General features: G+C 56.7%; 3 protein-coding genes across 7 annotated transcripts; 1 reads left to right on the top strand and 2 right to left on the bottom strand.

The window, feature by feature from the left end:
* Positions 1–647: 647 nt before the first annotated feature.
* Positions 648–10,490, bottom strand: SPRED3 (sprouty related EVH1 domain containing 3). Of its 5 annotated transcripts, none has more exons than XM_072751724.1 (6): positions 10,367–10,490; positions 8,688–8,868; positions 7,412–7,580; positions 7,237–7,313; positions 4,872–5,015; positions 648–4,117 (listed from the first exon to the last, which is right to left on the bottom strand). In XM_072751724.1, exons 2-6 carry the CDS (start codon positions 8,862–8,864, stop codon positions 3,452–3,454), a joined length of 1,233 nt encoding a protein of 410 aa, XP_072607825.1. In that variant the 5' UTR covers positions 8,865–8,868; positions 10,367–10,490; the 3' UTR covers positions 648–3,451. The 5 variants fall into 5 exon arrangements, with proteins under 5 accessions (XP_072607825.1, XP_072607849.1, XP_072607833.1 ...); XM_072751748.1 differs by having other exon boundaries at positions 8,781–8,868; XM_072751732.1 differs by having other exon boundaries at positions 10,363–10,443.
* A 1,680-nt stretch (positions 10,491–12,170) lies between these two features.
* Positions 12,171–15,698, top strand: GGN (gametogenetin). The gene is made up of 3 exons (XM_072751776.1): positions 12,171–13,793; positions 13,914–14,224; positions 15,126–15,698. The coding sequence occupies exons 1-3, from the start codon at positions 12,249–12,251 to the stop codon at positions 15,241–15,243; spliced, it is 1,974 nt and encodes a 657-aa protein (XP_072607877.1). The 5' UTR covers positions 12,171–12,248; the 3' UTR covers positions 15,244–15,698.
* A 136-nt stretch (positions 15,699–15,834) lies between these two features.
* Positions 15,835–22,490, bottom strand: PSMD8 (proteasome 26S subunit, non-ATPase 8). Its single transcript, XM_026010115.2, has 7 exons — positions 22,093–22,490; positions 20,992–21,064; positions 20,786–20,888; positions 19,553–19,718; positions 18,494–18,594; positions 17,107–17,218; positions 15,835–16,379 (listed from the first exon to the last, which is right to left on the bottom strand). Exons 1-7 carry the CDS (start codon positions 22,453–22,455, stop codon positions 16,242–16,244), a joined length of 1,056 nt encoding a protein of 351 aa, XP_025865900.1. The 5' UTR covers positions 22,456–22,490; the 3' UTR covers positions 15,835–16,241.
* Positions 22,491–23,900: the final 1,410 nt, after the last annotated feature.

Below are 23,900 nucleotides of genomic sequence, written 5' to 3'. Positions count from 1 at the left end.
TCCCGTATCTCCACCTCACTCAGGATGACCACTAAAATCCATGCAATGGTTTGCAAGGACCCACAGATCTGCCCTGTCACCTCTCTGCCCCCAGTATCTTCCTCCTGGCTTCCTCTCCTCCAGACACTCACACCCTTGAAGTCCCTCAGAATTACCTAGACATGCTTCTCCCTCAGGGCCTTGCCTGGACAGTTCCCCTTTACCTAGAAAGTTCCTCCCGCAGACATCCACGGGACCCCCTTGCCTCCTTTAAGGCTTTACTCGAATGCCAGCTGCTCATTGATGCCTCCTGGAGACCCTGGCTAAAAATGACTATCCCACATCTCCACTCGGCTTTTCCCTACAGTACATACCCTTTCTAACGTGTCCTTTATTGTCTCCTTCCCTATAAAGTTCATAAGCTGTTCGTGGGAAAGGATTTTTGTCTGCTCTGTTCACTGCTTTATCCTGGGTGCTGAGAACAGGGCCTGGCATATAATGGGTGTTCAGTAAGTGTACTTGAGTGACTGAATGTATAAAACTCAGCTGGAGGGTCTGCTTGGGACTAAAGGATCTGAAGGAGAAAGGACGAATTGGGTAGCAGACTGTTCTGCTGATTCAGGATGGTGAGGGGATGGGGAGCACCAATGTGAATAAAGGACACAGGCTGAGACTTTGTCACAGACATTTCTTGGAGCGAATATCTCATGCCCCCTCCCCAATGACAAGGCTGGGTCTTTGGCCCCCATCCTCCCCCGCCACGGCAGCCTGCACTGACGATAACAATATTGAGGTCACAGACTGGCTTGGAATCAAGATCAGGAAGATAAATATCGGGGTGCCTCCCCCAAGTCTGGGGGCCAAGCATCCAATCTGAGGGGCAAGCAGCTGGGAAATTGGGCCTGGGGGCTCCAGGGTCTGAGGTCTTCCTGGCTCCCAGGGTCAGCCCTCCATGCACCCCTGATTTGGGGGTGATGAAGAGTAATCATGGATCAGAGGTGGGTATCAGCAGGGAGCAGGACTGGGGGACCTGGGAGAGGCGGTGCTGGGAGGTGGGGGCCGGGGGAACCTTCCCCAGCTCCCACCGCTTCATCCGCAGATCCCACAGCACCTTACAGCACTCTGGTCCCCGTCCCACCCCTCCCCAAAACGAGGTAGGTTAAGAATGGAGCTTCCCCCCGCCCACCACGGAAGGGAGGAGACCGAGGCACAGAGAGGGGGATGGGGACCCAGGCTGCCCCAGCCCCCTGGTCCCTCCGCCCTCAGCTCTGGTGGGTCTGACAGTGACGAGAGCTGGGCAGAGTGGGGATGGGAGGGACATCCCCCTTTTCTCTCACCCATCCCAGGGTCTGGTTGGGAGAGCGGAATCTCACAGGTTCCGGATGTAATAAATAGTTAATAATTTAAAGGAAGTGACAGAAGGATCTAGCCCTCTGACCCCCTTGACCTATCCCTTGAACCCCTACAAGGCCATCCAAGTCTGGGTAATGAAGAAAGGTAAGTGCACATTTCCAGATGCTTGGGACCACATGCAGGTCCCAAGCCCATACAGCATTGAGATTGTCTTTCTCCAAGACCTTGATCCTCCACTTCAGGCCATCAGATCTGAGGTACCCTGAAAGTCCCCTTCCACTCAGGAAAAGAGACTGTGGCATCACAGAGGGCCATGAATCCGGCTTTCAAACCCCCAACTCTGAGATGGAAGGGAAGGGGTTAACAGGGCCGAACATAAAAAGCTTGGACTAGGAGGCTGGGGCTTAAGGGCTTGGGGCAGAGTGCAAGAGGGGCGTGTGTGTGTGTGTGTGTGTGTGTGTGTGTGTGTGTGTGTGTGTGTAGAGCCACAGCTAGCCTAAAAAGTGACTCCATGCACAGTGCAGCCAGCAGAGTGCGGTGTGAATTCCAGCCACACCCCCACCTTGACTGTGTGTCTTTGCCTAGTAAACAGCCTGCACAATCATCTAGGACAGTGCCAGGTCCTAGAAATGGGAATGGGGGAGATCTGGGGTGGTCCTGGAATCCAGAAACATGAGCTCAAAATGATGTTTGTTTGTTTTTGTACCCGAGTAAAAAACCCGAGTAATTTTGTGAGATGCTGGGGGCTTGGGCTGGGGCTTGAATTCAGAGGTCTGGGACCTTGGGGTTTCAGGGGCTTATGGCCAGTAGGATTCAAGGGCAGCAAATCTCCGGGAATATCAGCCTTAAGAGATTTAAGTCCAAAGAATCTGGGATCTGAAGGTGCTACGGTCCTGGAGCACCTTAGTTCCATCTTGTATGGAGGGGCCAAGGTCTTGAGTCAGGGACAATCCCAATGTTGTATAGGGTTAAGCCCTGAATTTGAGGGACCGATGGCACCTTGGGGTCTTGGAACTGGTACTCCCAAAGTACTTCCAGGTCATTCAGGAGCTGGGGGCCGGGGGGTGAGAGGTCTGGGTTGCCATGAACATCCCATCACCTGGGAACTGGGCTTCCAGCTTTTATAGGGGATTGGGGATCTATGGGTACAAAGCAGCCAAAGATTCCAGGCCATTCTGGGGCTTGAAATCCCAAGTCTAAGGGGTTTTGAAAGAGGGTTATCTGAGGACTTGAGACCAGTGTCTTGGGCCCTAATATATTGGTGGCCTTCAGTACTACATCTGGGAGTACTAGGCACCTCAGAGTCCTATATGTGAGATCCAAAGTTCTGGGAACACTGGTCTGGGGTGGGTGGGTCTACACTCCTTGGCTCCCAGAGCATCTTGGGAGTGTGACATCTAGAGTTTGGTTGGGGGCATAGATGGAGGCCCTGAGATGGGTCTCCCAAGTCATTTTGGTCGGAGAACATCTGTTTGGGCATAGCTAAGGACTCGGGGCATCTCAAGAGGGTTTGGTGCCTCAGGGTCCTGGGGGCTACAAGAATACCGCAGATATGGGTGCCCCAAGTTTGAGGTGAGCATTCAGGGACCATTTGGGGTGAATCTGGGTTCTATGGTCTCAAGATCTAATTGTATGCAGGAATAATTGTATGCAGGCAGGGTCAGGTATTGGCAACTCCTGACTAACTCCGGAACTGTAGTCTGAGGGTTCATGGTATCAGGCATGATCGGGTCTGGGTTGGTTATTTGAACAGGGAGTCGGGGGTCCCGGCCCTGTGACTCTCAGGGATACATGTGCTCCCCGGCCTGCCTGAGGTGAAGAGTCTGGGGATGCCTGGAATCTCCTTAGTCTAGGTCAGGGAGGGGGTGGTGGCAGGATGGGGATGCCAGAACTCAGGATGCCTGGAACCTCTTGGACAGACATCCCAATGAAGCTGGGTCTGGGGTCTCTCAGTCCTAGATTTGGGGTCCAGGTTCCAGGTCTGGGGTCTCTCAATCCAAACTCAAGCTCCAAGTTCCGGGTGTGCCTAGGTTTGGGTTTGGGGGTCCGAGCGGAGTCCAGGGTCCTGGACCCTCAATTTGGGGTCCTCGGTGCAGCTACGGGACCCACCAGGCAGTCCTCACCGCGCCGCCTCCTCGTGGCGCCCCCCGCAGCCTGCGCAGCCGCACCGCGCCGCGACCCAGTGGCAGGCGCGCAGGGGCGCATAGCAGCAGAGGCAGGGCACGGCCAGGGAGAGCGCGGCCAGCGCGGCCCAGCGCGCGGCGGGGCGCGGGTGGCCCGGCTCGCAGGCGCACGGGTCCGAGAAGTCGCCCTCGGCGTCCGACAGGCAGTGGTAGAGCAAGCTCTCGGCGCACCACAGGCAGCTGAGCCGGCGCACCAGCAGGCGCCCCGGGTCCGGGGCCTCGGCGCAGCGGCCCCCGCGCCCGTCGGCCCGGCGGCGGAAGAGCGCCCGGCAGTGCACGCAGCGCGCCGCCTCCTCCGCCTCGGGGGAGGCCTTGGCGGGCGCAGGGGCAGGGCCGGGGCCCGGGGGTGGGCGAGCGGGGGGCGCTGGGGGCGCAGCCTCGGCGAGAGGGGCGGGTAGCGCGGCGGGGGGCCCCAGCGCTGCGCCCCTCAACGCGCCGGTCTTGGCGAAGCGCACGACGCAGGTGGACAGGGCGAGGGGCGCGGGCGGCCCGGCGCGCCGGTAATCCTCATAGCCACGGCCGCCCCAGCCCGGGCCCCCTGCCCCGGCCAGGGGCTCTGAGGGCTCCGGAATCCCCGTGAACGGTAGGAGCGGAGGGTAGCTCTGTGGGACGAAGGGACAGGAGAACAGGTTAGCAGGGTCGGTGAACCCCCACACTCCACCGCAATCCATCCCAGTCTCGGAAGGCTCGAGACCCAGCCTTCAGGCCTCGTGCGTCCTAGGACGCCGTGCTGGGATCCTGAGCGCCTGCGTCTGGCACTCGGGCTTCTAAGCCCCCGGCCCACTCCTCTCCAATCCAAGAATAGACCGAAGAATCCAGGCACCAAGCCCTCTCCTTAAGGACCCGGTGATCCAGGCTCTCAGTCCTGTCCGCTCTCAAGACGCAAGAAGTCCCAGCACCCAGTACCCTCTACCCCCAAATCTGGGAGCTCTGCACCCCTTCAGGACTCAGGAGTCCAGTCCCCAAGGAGCCTTAACTCCTTTAGAGCCCGTGCCCCTCCTAATGAATTAAGCAGTCTAAGGAACCCCTTCCTCGAGCATGAAAAACTCCCTAATATGAAGCATTGTCCAAGCCGTCCCCCAAACCCCCTGCATTCAGAGCTCAGAACTTTCCACAATCTCCCTGAGCGCTGGAGACGCGGGAAGCCGTCACCAACCCTCCGAGGAACCGGAGTCCCCAAGCACCGTCCCCACCACCACCGCCTTGAATTCCAGCCAGCCAGCCTCTAGGATCTGTTTGTGGTTTCTGGCCCTTCTGGGGTCTCAGCTCTCCCCTACTTCGGGACCCCGGCACCCTGCCCCCACTTCACCCGGAGGCCCCCCAGCCCCGACGCCCGTGGGAGGTGGGAGGTCGCACCTGCGCGGAGGAGCGGCGGCGCTGGGGGGACGTAGCCGGCCCGAAGCCAGAAGTGGACTCCACGGTGATGATAGTGGCCGCCGCGGTGGTGGGAGGCGTCTCCTGGCGGCTGTGACTGGAGGAGGACTCGCTGTCCACGTGGGACTGGGGGAGAGTGGCGGCCTCAGAGCCGGACCGGGCACAGCCGATGCCCTCACATAGACCCCCTCCCGTGGCGAGCGAGGGCTCTGCGGCCAGACAGGCCTCGGGGCAAGCCCCGGCTCTGCCACTGACTGCTTGTGTGACCTCCGGCAAGTGACCTCATCTCTTTGAGCCTCAGTTTCCTTCTCTGTAAAATGGGGATCATAATAGTGTCTATTCATAAGGATGTGGTTAGGACCCACTGCCAAGGGCAAAAACAATGCCTGAAGTACAGGAAGAGCTGGAAATGGTTCTTTTTTTTTTTTTATTATTGGACCCCCTCTTCTTCTCTGCTCAGCTGGCTAACCTACAGAACATCAAACTAGCTTTCTCCCTTCTCAGAAGCCCTCTGGGGCGGGGGGTGACCACCTAACTTTGGCTCAGGTCGTGATCCCCAGGTCCTGGGAATGAGTCTTGCATTGGGCTCTGCCCAGAGAGCCTGCTTCTCCCTCTGCCTATGTCTCTGCCTCCCTCTCTGTGTCTCTCATAAATTAATAAAATATTAAAAAAAAAAAAGAAGAAGAAAAAGAAGAAGCCCTCTCCCTTGGCCAGACAGCCACGGTCCTGACTCGTTCCCACCACCACACCTTCACTGGGGCAATTCCACCCACCAGGAAGAGGTTCCTTCCCATCCAAACCAACAGTCCTTTACACACTGAAACATCACTTCTCAGACACTTGGTTTCTTTTCTGTAACTTCGGGGGTCATTCTGCTTTCATCCATTTGCTATCTTCAGTAAACATTCATTGAGCACCAACGACATGCCAGGCTCACAAAGGCCATTGTGAGGATGTAAGATGGAGCATGGAAAGTACGGCATCCTTCTTGAGGAAGCATGAAATGTGTGGGACCTGTCTGCACGGATTTCTGTAGCCCCACCCACATCTCCCATTACCCTGCGATTCCCGCTTTTCTGCCCCGGGAACCAGTTTCATTCTTCTAAGTCTCAGCAACTCCCACTGTTCCCAGCAAATGCCAAATCGCATCTGACATTATGTGCATTTATTCATTCAATAAATTTATTCAACACATATTTACTGAACACTCACTGTATACCAGGCACTGTTTTAGGCATTGGAGATGCATCAAGAAAGCAACAAAAAGATCCTTGCCCTCCTGGAGCTGGCATTCTAGCACAGGAGATAGGCAATAAACTAACAGATAAGAAAACTGTCTATATAGAAAGGATATTAGGAAACTATCTTAGAAGATGAATAATTAGAACAGGATAGGGAGCATCGGGAGATCACAGTTTTGAACAGCTTACTCAGCAAGGGCCTCGCTGAAAGGGTGATATGTGTATAAAACCCAGAAGGGGGTGAGCCACGTGGAAATCTGAGGAAGAGTATTCCAAAACAGAAGGAAGGCCAGTGCAAAAGCCCTGAGATGGAACTGCCTGCCGTGTTTGAATAACAATGAGGAGGCTAGTGAGGCTGGAGCAGAGTGAGCAAAAAGGAGAACAGGGGGCCAAATGGTAGGGGACCTTATATGCTTTGTCCTTTACCCTGAGTGAGATGGACCCCTGGACGGACTGAGTGGAGGGATGGTCATGATCTGCCTTAGATGTCAATAGGGTCCCTCTGGCTACGTGTAGGGAACTTCCAGACAGTAGGGAGTAGGAGGAGGGGGGCAGTTGACAATAACTGAGATGCTCCAGTTGGGAGATGGGGTTGGACAGTACCAGGTTTGGAAGGGGATTCTAATCATTTTGAAAATGAAGCCAACATTTGATGATGGATTGGATGAGGAGCATAAAAAAGGAAAAACATCAAGGATGACTTCAAGGTTGCAACCCTGAGGAACTAGAAGGATGGGCTGGTCATTAATTTGTTCACTATAAAAGGTATAGCTTATCTTTTATTTTATTTTTAAATTTTCTGCCTTCCCACACTAGAATAGAAGCTCCATGAGGAGAGGGACTTTGTTTGGTTCACTGATGTATCCCCAGTGCCCAAAACACTACTTATTTGAAGGTGCTCAATAAATACTCTGGGATGAATGTGTGACCCACCACATAACAGGAAAACTAGGATAACTGGCATTAAGTTGACACCAATAGTTTGGGCCCAAATCTGTGTCCCCAGCATGTGGCATGGTGCCTGATACACAAGAGATGCTCAAGAATGTTTGGAGAATGGAAACAGACCCCGGCCCTCCCAGCAGAGCTGCATCCTGGAGACTCACCGTCAGAGGGCAGGGAGTCTCTGCGGTGTCCTGGGAAGGGGAGGAGGAAGAGGAGGAGGAAGAGGGCGTAAGCGAGCCTGGGGCAGGGAGAGAGGCAGACAGTGAGTCCCCTGGGCCCCTGCCCCCCTACCACCCCTCCACCCCATCCTCCAGTGCCCGCCATCCAGCCACTTACCTCGCCCCAGCGCAGCCAGTGCGGCCAGCAGGCTCTTCTGGAACTCATCAGCCTCTGCAGGGCTCTGGAACGTCAGTCCAAACTTGCAGTCACCCAGGCTCCAGTGATGAAAAATGGGGTTCACTTTGTTGTAAACCAAGCCTGGCCTCAGGGTACACTCCAAGGTGGTCTGAGGGGGCAGGAGGGGGACCAGGTCAGACACCCCCTACCAGCCATGCTGGTGACTTCCTGTCAACCCTCAGCATATCTGCATACCTCAGTATCCCACAAACTTCATTTGTCAATCCTAGGTGTACCCCTGAACCCTGGTCAACACCCAACACCACTCCCCAATTTTATTGAGCACACCTCTGATACCCTCAATATTTCCCCCAAGCCCCTTGATCCCTATATTTTCCATATCCCCTTCTGATAACCCAGTGTTCCTCCTTTTGGCTCGATATTCCCCAAACTCTCCTGAACAGCTCAAAGTATTACAGCTAATCTCCTTCTGATGCCCCAATAACGTCCCAAAATGCTACCCCCAAATTCTTATCAAACTCCCATAGATTTTCCCCTCGGATGCTGGTGAACACCCTAGAGGTTTCCTTACATCCTCACCCAATATCACCATGTATCTTCACACCATTTCAAACCCCCCTACATTGTTCCTTCTGACCCCTGCTCTGAGATGCAACCCGACCCCCAAGCCTTTTCAAACAATCCAAGTCTTTCTACTACATCCCTAGCTGAAGCCTCAACGTTGTCCTTCTACATCATTCCAGGCAGCCCCGAATATTCCTGCTGAACCCACATTCAGGATTATAAACTCTATCTGACACATCCAGACGGTCCCCCACCAAATGCCTCCATATATACTTAGAGCAGACAGGGGCTGGTGGTGTAGGGCCTCCTGGTAAGGATCTCTGAGCAAGATGGAGCCACAGAAGGGTTCTGAGCAGAGGGAGGGACATGATCTGAGTCAGGTGTTAGCAGGGCCCCTGTGGAACAGACTGAGGTTGGGGGGGACAGAGCAGGAGCATGGCAAGACCTGTGAGGAGGCTGCTGTGACAGTCGTCCATCAGGCCACGGCAGTGGACAGGAGCTGCTTGATACCCCAGATATTCTCAAAGCTCCCAGTTGTTCTCCGTAACACAGATAGACACTTCCAAACTACATCCCACACCCCGGATCGCCTGTGGGCTGGGAGATGACCTGACCTCATCTCTGCACTCCCAGCCCCATCCCCTTACTTCCCCACGCCCCCACCCTACCCCCACGCCCCAGGGTGGCTCACTTTCTGGTCCCGAAGGCGCTCCCCGTGGATGACGTAGTGCCCCTGGCGGGCCCCCCCCTCGGGCCTGGCCCCTCGGACCCGACAAACGCTCACCTGGCTGAGGCCCCCGCCCCCCACAGGCAGCCAGCCCCCACTGGAGTCATCTCGGGCCATCACCACGGCTCGGACCTGAACCATGTACCTGGAGGGGGTGGGGAGACAGGCACAGCACAGTCAGTGGGCTCCGGCCCTGCTCTCCTGCCCAGTGTGCCCTCAACCCTCAGCTCCCCTCTTCATCCCTCACATCTGGCTCCGCTGCGGCCTCGGGCACCGGTTTTCACTTTCTCTTACATACCTGCCTGCTCCCTCATGCCCACCTTCTTCCAGCATGGCTTCTTTCTTCCTCATGCCACCTCTTTTCTCCCGTGCCTACCTTCTCCACATCTACCTCTCCTCTCCATACCCACCTTCGTCTCTTTGCCCATCGTTCCCATCCTGACCCCCACAGCCTCGGTTTTCCACTTCCCTTCCCCCTCCGGCTCTTCCCCTACCAACCCAGTCTCCTTCCCTTCCCTCAGCACATTCCCACAGCCCCACCCATCGTTCCCCCTCACAGCTGGGTGCCTGCGCATATGTATTTTCTTAGAGCCCATCAACTCAGCTCCAGATCCCCCCTACACTGCCTCCACACTCTGCCGCCCAGGCCACTGGCTGGGTGAGAAACCCAGGCTCTCTTCCCCCCACCCCTTCCCGGATTTATGAATGAGACCGGATGCAAAGCTCACTGAGTCACCCAGCAACGGGAGATGGGCAGGGAGCAGGGAGAGAACCAGAAATGGCCAGAGAGAGGCCGAAAGGGAGATGGAGGCAGAAGAAGCCAGAAACGGGCGACCGAGACACAACCAGAGCGCATTTCATTCACAAAAATCAAGCCTGCTCCCTCAGGTCCCAGCCGAGGGAAGGCAAGGGGGAGAGATTGAGGGGAGGTGGAGAATTGATCCCTCCTCCTCCCCCTCCCCGCCCCAGCATCCTTCAGAACCATCTTACCCCGCCCCCCAGCTCAGGGGACGTAGCCCTCCGCCCAGTAACCGGGATCAGCGTCCAGCCCCTCACTACCACCCAGCGCAGGGACCCTGGCGTCTCAACCTTAGGGACCCAGGCAACGAGCTCTAGCCCCTTCCCCCCACCTGCAGGCTGCCGGTTTTCCCCGGCCCATCGGGAGGGGAAGGGGCGGTCGCAGCGCCCCCAGCCCCCTTTTCTCAATGGGATGGGATTTTGTGAATGAGCAGTCACGTGATGCTGCTTCCTTTGTCCGCCCGCCTCCCCCGACAACAGGTGAAGCAGAGAAAGAGGGCAGGGGTCCCCCAGGGCCTAGCTGGGATGGGACGCCGGGATTTCTGGATGCCCTATGCTCCCCGCACATCTGTTTCCCTGGGGGAGTGGTCCCCAGAGTTCCTCAGTGGTGGGGGTCCAGTTCGGAATTTTATGAATGGGGCGTCCTCGGAGAAGTGCAGGCCCCCAAATGGAGACTGGTACCCCAAATGGCTGCCGCGCAGTTTGGGGGCCCCCAACCCCTTGTCCTTGCAGCCGCGGTCTGGGGGGCGCCCCGGTGGGCAGGAGGCGCAGCGCGGTCCTGGCCGCCCCCTCACCAGGACCGGCAGTCTGTCAGCCCCCGCCCCCTCGCCCCCCTTGGCACCTGCCTGGGAGGCTCCGGCCGGGCTCCGAGCGGCGGCGACTTGGCCTCCTCCTCCTCCTCCTCCTCCTGTTCGCTCCGGCTCCCTCGCTGGCTCCGGCGGCGCTAGAGACGGGCACCGGGAGCCGGGGCGACGGGGGAGGGAGGGGGAACCTGGAAGATGGGTGAGGGGGAGGGGGCGGCTTGGGGGAGGGGTAAGCGCGAGGCGGGCGTACTTGCCCGCTGGGTCCTAGAGCCCGTCACGGCTCCAGAAAACAGCCCCCCAGCCCCCATTTTCTCAGGATCCAGAGAGGATCCCCCACTTTCCCACCCATCCGCGTCATTGATCCCTTAGGATGCGGGTAAGGGTTCGGGGCATGGCCTGGTGTCAGGGTTCTAAAGAGGTGAGGGTCTTCGCTTTGGGTCCTAAATGGGAGGAGCTGAGTACCTGGTAGGGTTCGGAAAGGGGTGGGGCGAGAAGGGAGGCTTCGCAAGGGGGCGGGGTCGGAGGGCCTGGGGAAGGAGAGTCGGCGAGGACGCCGAGGGCGCGGACTAGCGCTTGCGTCATGGAAGGGGCGGATCCACGGTGGATGGGCCTTCTAGGCAGGCCCGAGGAAGGAGAGGGTCTTGGGAAGAGATGTTGTGGGTCTTAAAAGGGTGGAGTTTAGGAGTAAATTGCTTTATGGGCGGGGCACATGAGAGGGCCGAAGGGAGGAGCTACGCGGTAGCGTTCGTAACGGGCGGAGCTTCGGGGGCGGGGCTAACGACGAGGGGCGGAGCATCTTATAAAGGGGAGGGGCTAAGGATAACATTCTGAGGGGGTGGGGCCTGGGCCTACAAGGACTTGGGGGCGGGGAAGAGGACGTCGGAATATTTCAAAGGAAGATCCAGGTTCAGTAAGGAGCCCGCCTCTCGTAGGCTCACGGGAGGGCGGTGCCTCGAGCCCGGGGGCGGGGCCTAGGTCTCAGGGTCCGCCCCCGCTGTCTCGCCCACTTGCCACCACCCGCTTCACCCCCGTTCTTTTCGGTTATTTTCTGCTACGGCCGTTCCCCGCCCTGCCCTGGGCCCAGGGGGCCGCGGTCTGAACTCTGGTCTGCTGGAGGAGTCGGTGAGTGGGAACCCCTGGGCGAAGGCGGGGCCAGGGCGGAGTTGGAGAAAGGGGTGGGGCCTGAGTGTTGAAGCCGGCCGGTAGACCAGGAGCCGGACAAGTTTAGGAGTGAGGCCCGAAGACCTGCCGCTGCCTGGGAAGAGGGCGAGACTCAAATGATCGACACAGAGAGAGGGACCGTTGGGTTGGAGGTGAGGACTGAAGGGTTAGCCAGACAAGAATACCGCGGAGGCGGGGCTAGACCTGGGGCGGGCGATGAGGCCGGTACCGACAATCCGGGGCGGGACCGGACAGCAGGGGCGGGGCCTGGGCCTCCCGAGCCAGGTTGGAAGATCCCGAAAGAGGTTTGAACCCCTTGCGGGCCTTATAGGTCACTGCGCACAATCATCATGAGTGATGTGGCCCGAGTGACAGGAAGGCGGGCAAGCCTTGCGTCTTGGGGCCTCAAGACCGGGGTTATGGTCAAAGTGTAGGGACAAGCCGCGGTGGGGTGAGGGGACAGGGACCGACTTAGTACACTGAGGATGGATGTAGCCTAAGTGTCTGAACAGCAGCTGAATGGGGCCGTGAGGAAGGAGGCATGACAGTCGCTGAATGGGGCCGTGGGGAAGAACGCGGGAGCCTCAAGAGTCAGGGAACAGGAATGCGGCTAGCGACTAGTGCCTCCGTGGATCTTGGAACACGGGGGCGGGGCGGGGCGGACCGGTAGGACCAAATACCGCCAGCCTCGTGGGGTCCCCATAGTTTTGGCAGGTTGACTGGCCCAAGTTTTTCTGACCACAGTCCCCGACCTCCGTCAGAAATGGGGAACGTGCAGTCGGAGCCGTCCGCGGGCGGGGGCTCCCGAAAAGAGCAGGCCTCGGACCGCTCCTCTGACTCCCGCCGGACGTCCCTGGTGGAGCCCGAGGTGACCCCCTCCTCCCCGGCCATGCGCCTGGCTCGCGGGCTGGGCGTCTGGTTCCCTGGCAGCTCCGCGCACCCGGGAATCCTGGTACCCCCGGAGCCCCAGGCCTTAGAACTGCCCTCGCCAGCGACGCCCCTTTCGGAGGCGGCGGCTGCGGCCGCGACCTCCACACAGCCCCCGCCCCCCGTGGGGCCCCTGCTGCCCGCGCCGTCTAAGTGGCGAAAACCCACGGGCACTCCGGTGCCTCGGGTCCGCGGTCTGCTGGAGGCGAGCCATCGCGGCCAGGGCGATCCTCCGAGCCTCCGTCCGCTGCCGCCGCCGCCGCCGCCCCGGCAACTACCTGGAGAGGACCCCAACTCCGTCCCGAGGGCCCCATCCCCTACTCCGCCACGCTTGGAGCCGCGGAAGCCGCCACCGCCGCCACCTTCCGACCGGCAGCCTCCGGACCACAGACTCACTCCTGCTCTGGCCACAGGCGCCACAGCCCCCGCAGAAAGCCAGGTCGGGTACTGCGGCCAGGGCCAGGCGGCCGGCGGAGCCCGCAGGGGGGCGCTTCCCCAGGCGGGCGAGGGCGAGACGGCCCGGCCCGCGGTGTCCGAGTCCGGCCTGAGCCTGCTGTGCAAAGTCACCTTCAAGTCGGGGCCCATGTTGGCCCCTCCGGCAGCCTCGAGTTCCTTGGCGGCCAAAGCCTCGCTGGGGGGCGGCGGAGGACTCTTCGCTGCCGCCCCGGGCTCCATCTCTTACGCCGAGGTCCTGAAGCAGGGGCCCCTGGCTCCCGGGGCCGCGCGACCCTCGGGCGAGGTCCCTCGGGGGACTCAGGAAGCAGAAGGCGGTGATGGAGACGGCGAGGGGTGTTCTGGACCCCCCTCGGCGCCCGTGTCCCACGCCAGGGCCCTTCCGCCGCCACCCTACACCACTTTTCCAGGCTCGAAGCCCAAATTTGACTGGGTGAGCCCTCCCGACGTCCCTGAACGCCACTTCCGCTTCAACGGAGCCGGTGGCGGTGTCGGGGTGCCCCGACGGCGCTCGGCCGCGCTCTCAGGGCCCTGGGGCTCCCCACCGCCTCCGCCACGACACACGCACCCAGCCCCGGGGCCCCGGAGGCCCGCACCAGCCCTGCTGGCGCCGCCTATGTTCATCTTCCCGGCGCCCACCAACGGCGAGCCTGTGAGCCCCGGGCCCGGACGCCCACAGGAGTTGCCGCCCCCGCCGGCGCCCCCGCCGCCGCCCGCGCCGCCGCCGACACCGCAGCCGCGGGTGCTCCAGTCCACGCCGCTCCCCGTGGCCCGCCCTCCCACCCCACACCCGGGCCACTTGAAGTCGGCTCTGGCCCCCGCCCCAGCTCCCACTCTGCCCCTTGCCTTGGCTGCCGACCAGGCCCCCGCCCCGGCCCCCACCCCGGCTCCGGCTCCCGCCCCGGCTCCGGCCCCCGCCCCGGCCCAGGTCCCCGCCCCGGCCCCGGCCCCGGCCCCGGCCCCTACCCAGGACCCCGCCCCGGGCCCGGCCCCGGCTCCGGCCCCCGCCCCGGGCCCGGCCCCGGCCCCGGCTCCCACCACAGAGGAGCCACCGCTGCCTGCGCCCGCGCCCGCGCCCATCAAGGCCCGCACGCGCAGGAGCAAGGGCCCCCGCGCAGCCCGAGGCGCGACCCGTGAGGATGGCGCACCCGGAGACGGTCCTCGAGAACGTACTGCAGCTACCGTGACTGACAGTGGCGATGGAGGGGGTGGTGGCGGCGGGGCTCCTCCAGTGGGGATGGTTAATGCGGGCACCAGGCGCCACTGGCCACCCTTCCAGGTGCTTAACTCTTGTCCCTGCAAGTGTTACTGCCGCCACCAGCCACGTCATCGCCGTCTACCACGCAACGTGTCTGCCTGGTGAGGGGAGGTCGTCGGGAGTAGGGAGGGGAGGGTATACCCCTGCAAGTCCTGAACCCGACCTTCCCGGGTAGAGAGTACCATTCAGCCCTTGGGCGTCCTGACCCCAGCTGACCCTCGACCGTTTCCTTGGCTGTATCTCAAACCCAGCTGAGCTCCAATCCTTCAGGATCAAGAGAAAGCCCTGACCAGGGACAGGGAACACCCTGGTCCAGCCTCTTGGTATACAGATCTCCAAGCTGACTCCTGACCCTGTGACCTTCTGGAGTCATCAGGGAAGCTGGTGCCAGCTGGCCTGCCACTATTCACAGCCTTAACCCTGTCCCTGAGGGCACCAAGGACCACATCCCATGCTTTTCAGGGACAGGAGTAGAGGAGACGAACACATACCTCCAACAAAGTCCCTGGCCTAGCCCTTTACACTCCTGACCCCTCCAGCCTTCTCGGACTCTGGATCCCAGAGCTTTGGCAGCCAGAGGCCACTGATGCAACAGTCCCTGTGCAGCAGAGGCTATACCTGAGTCCTCAGATCCAGAGAAGATAGTGCACCCTTCAGTTACACCCTCTCCCCTGTATCTACACACAAGCACGTGCACACACAGAAATCTCAATCTGGTCACCAGGGTCCATCTGTCCTTGGCTCCCAGATTCTGAATCACTAGGAGACCCTCTGCTCTGTGCTCCTTGGGGGTTCAATAGGGGTGGGGGTAAGGGGGGGTACAGGACACAGACCCCACCAACCCTTAGCCCCCTTTCCTAAATGTAAGTGGGTACAGCCCTGCCCTAGGCTGCCTCTGTGATACCTACACATGGCCCCTCATAAAGATGGGGAAGCCGACACCTAGATGGGGTAAGGGCTCAGCCACTCGGCCAAGTCCAGCTGATTCTACCCTCCCCCTAGGCTGAGCACGCCCACCAACCACCTGAGTGAGCCACCCTGGGTTGCCACCATCAAGCTGGCTGGCTCCCTGGTGGCCGGGCTGGAGCACTACGACTTGCAGGCCACCCATTCCAACTGAGTGCAGTCTGCTCAGCGCCCTCTGCCTCCCCCTTGACAATAAAATAACCATCCAGATGTCTACCGGTTAGTCACTTGCTTAGGGTTGAATGGAGGGGGTGGGCTAGGGCAGAGGTCTCCATGAAAGCACTTCTTGGATACAGTTAAGGAGGCTGGACCCAGAAGAGCGTAACAGAGGTCCTATTTATCCAGTACCTGGACTGACAGGCCCAGGGGTGAGTCTCATTACCCTTAGTAACGTCAGCCCAAATGCTGAGCCAAGCTGACGCCAAGCTGAGCTGTTAGCACAGATCCTTCTGGGGAGCAGGGGTGATCATTCCTTCTACGACAGATGTGGAAACGGACCCTAGAAGACTTGGTTGAAAATCCCACATCCCACAAATGGCTCAGCCAGATCTGGACTCTGCCTTAAATACCTTCTGGAGAACTTCAAGGCAGGAAGCACAAGCGGGGGGTGGTGCAGGAGAGCGGAAGTTACAGCATTGTCTCAGGAAGGCTGGGAATCAGGGCAAGCCCATGCCAGGACCCACAACTCCCGTTCCAGAGGTCTCAAACTGGTAGCCCACAGAACCACAGGGTTCCATTTCACATGTCATTTAACAAACCAGTTTAATCGCAAACATTTTAAACTGTGATGCTTTACCCCCTTCACTGAAAAGCTCGTGCCTTGGCCTGGCCCTCCTGTGTGCGTCCATACCTTCAACAGTCCCTCTACCTGGAACTTGTGCTCTCCTGCATCTGGGGCCCCGCAATGGGCAGCCATTTGAGAGCTTGAGCAGTGGCCACTGGATGGAAGCTGACCCAACAGAGGGTTATCTCAGACCCCAGAGGGCTCTCAACTGTCTTTCTTCAGAGATAAGGAACTTGTCTCCCCACCGTTCCACCCGGGGAGACAAGGGCCTAGAAGAGAGAATGTCAATCCACCTTTATTGGAGAAAGCCCTGCACTGCCACTGCTTTAAATACTGCAAGCCCTGCCCCACCCCTGGGCCTGGTGGACTCAGACGATCATCTCCAGCTGCCGGGCATACTCGATGACCTGTTTGGCCAGTTCCGTGGAGGGGATGGTGGTGTCTTCTGGCTTCTGCTGCTGGCTGGCAAAGCTGTAGTAGTTGTTGAGGCCCAGAACCCACCCTCGCTGCAGAAAGGGAAGGATGACAGATGGGTGGGGTGATCACACAGGCTCCCACCCCACCCTGTAGAACCAGCGCTTGCCCACGCGGGTCCTGCCTCACATTCCTCACCAACCCTACTTGACCCACACAATTCTGGACAAGTACCTTCACCTCTCTGAGCCTCAGTTCATGTCTGAGACAAGGACTCTAATCACACACCTCTCTAGGTCTGCTGTGACGATTCAGTGAGTCAACACCTCTAAATGAGGTGAGAAGAGTTTGGCCCAGAGTAAATGATCACTAAATATCAGCTGTGCCCATAGCTCAAGTTCAATTTCACCTCTTCTAGTCTGGTCTTGACCCTCCTCAGTCACTGGGGTCATTATACCCCATGCCCCAGCATCTCCAGAGGCACTACTCCTGCATAAATACCCCAGGTCAAATGAGGCAAAGTCTCATGGAGAAAAGCTGCAACCTCTCAGGAATCCTTGAAGGACAACAGCTCAACAGGTACTGAGCATCAGCGTCCATCTCCACCTCGTGCCAGGTGCTGTGCTAAGCTCATCTCACATGTTAAATTCTAGTCCCACTCTACACATCAGGAAACTGACGTTCAGAGAAGCTCAGCAACCCGCCTGAGGTCACACAGCTGGATTTAAATGTGCAGTCTTGCTCCAGCGTTCCTCCCCCCTCCCCCCCATTGCGAGTACACCCCTGGCCCCACGGCCCCTTGCCCTGCATCCCAGCCACCTTCTTGGCGTAGTCCGTCATCTTTTTGGGTGTGTTGAAGAAGAGGATCCGGGTGGCCTCAGTGAAAAGGATTTTCTCATAGGCCTTCTCGATGCACCCAGCAATCTCATCCCTGGGGAAAGATGAGACTCTCATTACTGAGCACCGACAATTCTCCAGGCCTTGTCCTCCCAGGTCTGACCTGCATGACCCTTCAGTTCAGCACCGATGGCTGGTACGTGCTTCCTGCCCTGCTCAAGGCTTGGGGAGAGAGAGTAGCTTGAGCAGAGGTGCAAACCCAGGGCCACGGCAGGGTCCAGATCTCTCAGACTACTGGGCCCAAACTCTTGAATCCCACCCCCAGCCAGGAGGACTTTAGGCTGTCTGAAACCCCGCCTGGGATTCACATGAAGGGATCTCTTTACAGAACCCTTCCTCCCCTGCTACACACACAAGGGTGCTGTACCCCATTTCTAGATCTGATCCTGAGAGGGTTTCTTGCTACCTGTTACGAGGCATCAAGATCAATACTGAAGTAGAAAAAGGATCAAGTCACTGAAAATGAAGAAGGGGTTAGCTCTGGGGAAAAAAATAGTAACAGGGAGTGTGCATCCATTTCTGAGGTATTTTATCTCTTAGACCAAGTGGCAGGTATGCAGACACACATTATATATTACTCTCTATTCATTTTGGAAAGCCAAAGTACTTAATTAAAAATAACTTAGGTATTATATAAGACTGACCAATCACTGACCTCTACCTCTGAAACCAATAATACATTACTTGTTAATTAACTGAATTGAAATAACTTTTCAGAGATAAAAAAATAAATAACCTAAACTCACTAAACTATCCCTTGTCACTCCCACCACATCTCCGGGCTTGGTTTTGCCATCCAAGAAATGGAAACTCATCTCCGTCTGGCACTTTGCCTCCATGAACTAGCTTTGCCACCACCCAGGCCCTTTTATTCCTCAAGGGATGTGTAAATGTCATCCACCTACGCATGCCATGTCACTTGTGCACGGCTCCACCTCTGAGCAGGACTTCATGGCCCCACTCTAAGGAAGAGGAAACTGAGGGTTGCAGAGCTTAGGTGACCTGAGGTGAGGTCATATGCCTCGTGCACTGGAGTACTTCTAAGACAGGCAGCTTGGTTCTTGTCTGCTGAGCGCTGTCTGGGTGCCAAGCCCATCCCTGGATCATATGGGCATACAGATAAACAGCCCACAGTGAGATGAGAGCTGCTTTCCACAATCTCATGACAAGTTCCAGTTCGTAGAAAAAGAGAACTGACGTGCCCAGCCTCTCCAGACCATAAGAGGCCAGAACGGGATTCAACTCAGGGCTGTCTGACTCCAGAGTCCAAGCTCCTTCTGTCCACCACAGGACCCTGCTCCCCACATACCTGATCGTGTCAAGCAGGATGTCAATGAAGAAGGTATAGCTCTCAGCAGGGATGTTGCCTTTGGCCAGGAACACCTTGTTATAGCTGCCCTCCATCAGGTACTGTAGAGGCCAGGGTGGGGCGGAAAAAGAGGATGAGGAAGAGGTAGCACAAGGGGCCTACAAGCTGAGGGCTCACCACATTCCTAGTGCCTCCATAATCCCCTCTGCTAGAACACTCTTAGCATACAGTCATGCATTCCCCATGCAGACTGAGCACCTCCTCTTCCAGGAAGCCCTCCCTGATCTGTACACACACACACACACACACACACACACACTCTCTTTCTCCAACCTGCCCTGGCTGGTAGCTATTTATCTTATCTATTCTCCAATCACAGGTGGGAGACAGAGCTTTGCCCAACTGTGCTGCCTGCTATAACTGCTCGTTCCCATCCTCACCATAGCAAAATCCTCCCATGAGACCTCAACTTGAGGAACTACTTCCTAACCTTAGAGTACATACTAAAGCTCTTCTCTGACCATGCTCACCTTGTTCTAGAAATATTGTCCTCATTGTTTACCCTCAGCCACAACAGGCATGTTTCTGCCTTGGGACCTTGGACTGGCTGCTCCTCTACTTGGTTCACTCCCACCCACCCCCAGATGTCCACGTGGTTGGGTTCATCACCCCTTTCAAATCTTTCTCAAATTTCACCTTTTTAGCAAGGCTTTCCCTGACCACCCTACCAAAAAACTCACCCCTGCCCCAACTCTCCCCTTTTTCTCCATAGCACTTAACATCTGACAGACCACATAGATTACTTAATCTTTTTGTTTACTGTCTGCTTTCTCATCACGCCCGCCAGATCAGGGATTCTAATCTGTTTTGTTTGCAGTACAGTCTGAAAACCAACCACAGTATATACTATGTGGCTGGAGCTCAAGAGCTGTTGGATAAATGAGTCCCCGGGCTAAAAGACAAGTGAACCCTGCCCACTCCTCCAAGAAATCTTCCCTAATGTCTATACCTGCACCTCTCCCTTCAGATCCTTCCCCTCCCCCCATTCCCCAGCCTCACTTGCTCCAGGGACACAGGATGCTTGATGTACACATTGGTCTGGATGTCCTTGGCAGGCAGCCGCTCCAACTCTGTGTGGAACTCAGCTACCCGGTTCTGGGATAGCAGGAAGAGGAGGTTGAGGCCCAAGAGCTGGTGCATGTAGGCTGACTCGGGGAGTTGCTCCCTGTGGACCAGGGTGGGGGAATCAACATAAGGAGGGCTTACGAACCTACAAGCCACCACACTCCAGGCTCCAGGGACCCTGACTGCCCCATGCTATCTCCTTGGAGAGGTATTGGGTCCTAGGTTTTCAAATGAAACTGAAGCCCAGAGAGGCAAGAAGAAATCACAAGTCATATGGGCCCAAGTAGGTGACCTCACTTCAGTAAACTGACTCAGCCTCAGTTTCCCTAACTATAAAATGAGTATTACCACAGCGTCCATCTCTTAGAAGGTAGGTCAAGAGAGTAAGAGTTAAGTGAATTAAATGACTTAACCCAAGTACAGTGATCAGAATAGTACTTGGCTCAAATAAATATTGTGTGTTAGCTAGGATTATGATATTTAGAGTTATCACCCTCACTTTATGAAGGAAACTGAGGCATAGGGAGGTGAAGCAATTTGCCCAAGACCACATAGGAAGGGGCAAAATTAGTTTCAATCTCAGGTTTGTCTCACTTCTGATGCCAAATTCTTAATCATTAATCATTAACCCATGCAAGCACAACTGAGTTCAAAACCATTAAGTTCTATATTCAACCATATTCACTGAATCCCTGCTCTGGGCCCACCCTTGTGCTAGGCAGTACTGAAACACAGCAGTGACCAAGACCCCTCTGACTTTAGGAGGCCAATGGGAGAGACAGGGGTGGGATGGGAGGAGCACAGGCAGGAGGGGTCAGGGCTGGGACAGGGGAGGCAGAGCTAGAGAGGTCAGGGCTGATACAGCATTGGAGGCCGCAGGAAAGTTTGGTAACAGTAGCTCAGTGGGGAGTGGAAATGTGGTGCAGGAACGTGGAGAGGGGAACACACTGGAGGCCAACAGAGACTAGGCGGTAAATCCCAGGATAAGGACCTCCAGGACCACTCCTAGACTCTGTAGCCTCTGAGGACAGAACTAGGCGAAGAGGGAGGTCCTAGGTGAAGGAAGATGACTTGAGTAGCTGGAGAACCAGTGACCGAAGAAAAAAACCCAAAAATCTACCATATAACCCCCTACCCCTACCCAATCGGGACAGGCCCCATCCTCACTTGTAATCAAAGTAGTAGCATTTGAGCTGGGCCATGTAGCGCTCGAAGGAGGGGATGTCCTTGCGCAGGATACTCCACTGGGCCCCAATCTCCAGAATGTCACCTGTGAGTGACAGAGCAAGTTCTTAGGAGGTGCCCAAGTCCCTTCCCAACCACCACTCCTGGTGGTCATCCCATCACCCCCCACCAGCCCCAAAGACACTCACGGGCCAGAATGAGCTGCTGTTTGGTCAGTTTGGTCCCTGTGGTTGGCAAGAAGTTGAGTTCCAGCAGAACCAGCTTACAGGAGAGCAGGGGAGGAAGGAAAGAAAGAAGACAGGACCTCAAGAACAGGTTACTCACCTTTGCTAAGCTTTAAGTTTTCCCACCTAGGAAATGGAACTAATCATCATCCCTGACTCAAAGCTGTTACGAGTTTTAAAGGAGTCAGTCCTCAGAAAGCGCTCAGAACACGGCCTGGGCACACTGAGTGCCCATTCCCGATGACCTCATGTTACAAATATTTTTTTTTTTCATGTTACAAATATTAATAGCCCCACTGGGTAAACAGCAGACACACTCCATGCCTGAAAATGCTAGCATCTTCAATTCCTGGCGTATCTTTTCCACACGCTATTGGGTTGGGCCCAAATACACCTCCCATCCACCCCCAAATCTACACCTGGAAGGAAAGGGAGCTACCATCCATCCCCCAGTTGCCCAGCCCACACATCACTTATCAGACACAGGGACTTAGCTCAGCCCACAATACTTGTACTCTTTTCCAAACACGTTTGGTCTGAAGCACCCTGAGCACCATTCTGGTCCTCTCCTATGAGACTATTTTTTCTAGTTTCAGTCCTGTCCTCAAAACTCGGCTGCCCCCCTCATGTGCCCCTAAGCCCCAGATCTCTCAGACCCTGATCTGGTCTGGCCTAACCACACAATCCTTCATCTCAGCCTTCTTTCTTTCATCACTCTGTCCAGTCCTCACTCCCCACTTGTTCTCGTCAAGAACCCCCCATCAGAAAAACTCCCAACACTCCCATCCTGCCGCTCCAGCCAGCTAGGCCTCCCCAAACACCAAAACTTTAACCCCTCCCTCGGCTGTGCCTCAACATTTCCATCACTGCCCGGCCCCCCGTCGCCCCCCGCGGGGCGTGTGTGATCCCTCCCAAGCCCCTCTCACTTCTTCACCCCTCTAAGCCCGCACTTTGGCGGTTCCGAATCCTCCGCCCTACAGGATCCCCCGGCCCCCCCCGGTCTCGCCCGCGGCCGGGAACTCGGCTAGGTCTAGACCCCTCGTAGCCGCCCCCGCCGAGCCCTACCTTGAGACGGCCAAGCTCTTCACCGCACTTGCTAAGATTGGGGCTTTTACGGTTCCACTCGCCCTTGAGTTGCTCGTACATGCCGGCCGCGACCTGCAGGACTGCGCCCGAGGCCGCCGCAGGGCCCGAGCCCGAGGCGCCCGGCGCCCCGTTTACCGCCGTGGCCGCCATCTTCCGTGATGCGGCAAACCTCCGGCCCGCCTTACGGCAGCGACGCCGACAGACGCTCACCCGGCGGAAGTGGGGCCGGGAGGTGGAGCCCAGCGCAGGGGGCGGGGCTACGGCTGCAGGCCTCCGCCCGCCGCCGTTAGCGTTTAGTCGCTCTCGGGGAGGTGCCCTGGGAGTCCGGCCCTTAACGAACATGTCAGCAGAGCTCCGCCTCTGCTGTCACTCAAGATGGTGCCCGGAAGTCCGCTACTGCCCTAACTGAAAATGGCAGCGGTCGCAACGCCTCCCGTCCTCCCGGAACCAATATGGCTGCCCTGGCTTCAGCCTAGGCGTTCGCGACGGTACGTTCGTGCCTTCGAGGTTCCAACCTTAACAGGAGCTTCCCTAGGCCAAAAGGGGGCGGTAGCGGAGCCGTGTGGAAAGCTGTGCCATTATTTCCACTCTATAGACAGGCTTTGAAGACTGTGACTGTCTGCTGAGATTTGAACGTAGGGCTTTCTGTCTTAAATGCAGCGTCTGAACAGAGGGTTCCCATTTTTTAAATCTCTATTCCTATCACACCTGCTTATTCAACATCTCCCCTTTTTTTCCTCAAACCCAATTCTCTGCCTTTTCCTTTAAAATGTCACCTCCACAAAAGCAGGGATATTTATCAATTTTCTTTTTTCTGTATTCCCAGCATGTGGTACAATGAGTATTTGTTAACTGACTGAATGAATGAATATGTAAAATGACCTGTCTTTAAAGTGTTCTTTTTTTTTTAAGATTTTTCATTTATTCATGAGAGACAGAGGAGAGAGAGAGAGAGAGAGAGAGAGGCAGAGAGAGAGAGAGGCCGGTTCCATGCAGGGAGCCCCATGCAGGACTCGATCCTGGGTTTCCAGGATCACGCCCTAGGCCGAAGACAGGCGCTAAACCACTGAACCACCCAGGGATTGATTCCCATTATTTAAAATTTTTATTTTATTTTTTTTAAATTTTTATTTATGATAGTCACAGAGAGAGAGAGAGAGAGGCAGAGACACAGGCAGAGGGAGAAGCAGGCTCCATGCACCGGGAGCCCGATGTGGGATTCGATCCCGGGTCTCCAGGATCGCGCCCTGGGCCAAAGGCAGGCACCAAACCGCTGCGCCACCCAGGGATCCCTATTTAAAATTTTTAAACAAAAAAAAAAAAAAACTGAGTCCTGGGACGCCTGGGTGGCTCAGCCATTCAGCGCCTGCCTTTGGCTCAGGTCATGATCCAGGGGTCCGGGGATCGAGTCTTGCATCCGGCTCCCTGCATGGAGCCTGCTTCTCCCTCTGCCTGTGTCTCTGCCTTTGTGTCTCTCATGAACAAATAAATAAACCTTTAAAAAGAAAAAAAGTTAAAAAAAAAAAAAAAACAACTGAGTCCTGCTACCCATATCTTCTAAAAAGCAATGTGCTTCTTTTTCCTGCCATCTAATAAGGGACAAGCACTAGTTTTTAGTTGCTTTAGCCTGCATTGACGTACTAATGAAGTTGAGCATTCTTTGTGTTTATTGAATATTTGGATTTCCTCTTTGAAATTTTCTGTGTGGTCATTACATTTCCCTATACATTTCACTTCTGCATAGTAGAGATACAACCTTCTGTTATGTCTGTTGCAACTATCTCTTT

The sequence above is a fragment of the Vulpes vulpes genome, chromosome 1 (assembly GCF_048418805.1).
Source record: "Vulpes vulpes isolate BD-2025 chromosome 1, VulVul3, whole genome shotgun sequence".
Classification (NCBI taxonomy): Eukaryota; Metazoa; Chordata; class Mammalia; order Carnivora; family Canidae; genus Vulpes; species Vulpes vulpes.
This window is presented reverse-complemented; position numbering and strand designations above follow the sequence as displayed.

What these genes read in the sequence shown, in the direction of transcription:
- SPRED3 (XM_026009931.2), bottom strand. Translation starts at nt 9,074, where the DNA reads ATGAGGAAGAAAGAAGCCATGCTGGAAGAAGGTGGGCATGAGGGAGCA. An exon ending in ACTGGCTGCGCTGGGGCGAG is followed by an intron (nt 7,314 to 7,411) that starts GTAAGTGGCTGG and finishes TCCCTGCCCCAG; the next exon opens with GCTCGCTTACGCCCTCTTCC. An exon ending in GCCGCCGCTCCTCCGCGCAG is followed by an intron (nt 4,118 to 4,871) that starts GTGCGACCTCCC and finishes TTCGTCCCACAG; the next exon opens with AGCTACCCTCCGCTCCTACC.
- GGN (XM_072751776.1), top strand. Translation starts at nt 12,249, where the DNA reads ATGGGGAACGTGCAGTCGGAGCCGTCCGCGGGCGGGGGCTCCCGAAAA. An exon ending in CGGCCCCCGCCCCGGCCCAG is followed by an intron (nt 13,794 to 13,913) that starts GTCCCCGCCCCG and finishes ACCACAGAGGAG; the next exon opens with CCACCGCTGCCTGCGCCCGC. An exon ending in CCACGCAACGTGTCTGCCTG is followed by an intron (nt 14,225 to 15,125) that starts GTGAGGGGAGGT and finishes CCCTCCCCCTAG; the next exon opens with GCTGAGCACGCCCACCAACC.
- PSMD8 (XM_026010115.2), bottom strand. Translation starts at nt 22,455, where the DNA reads ATGTTCGTTAAGGGCCGGACTCCCAGGGCACCTCCCCGAGAGCGACTA. An exon ending in AAGAGCTTGGCCGTCTCAAG is followed by an intron (nt 21,065 to 22,092) that starts GTAGGGCTCGGC and finishes CTCTCCTGTAAG; the next exon opens with CTGGTTCTGCTGGAACTCAA. An exon ending in TGCTACTACTTTGATTACAA is followed by an intron (nt 19,719 to 20,785) that starts GTGAGGATGGGG and finishes CCTGGTCCACAG; the next exon opens with GGAGCAACTCCCCGAGTCAG.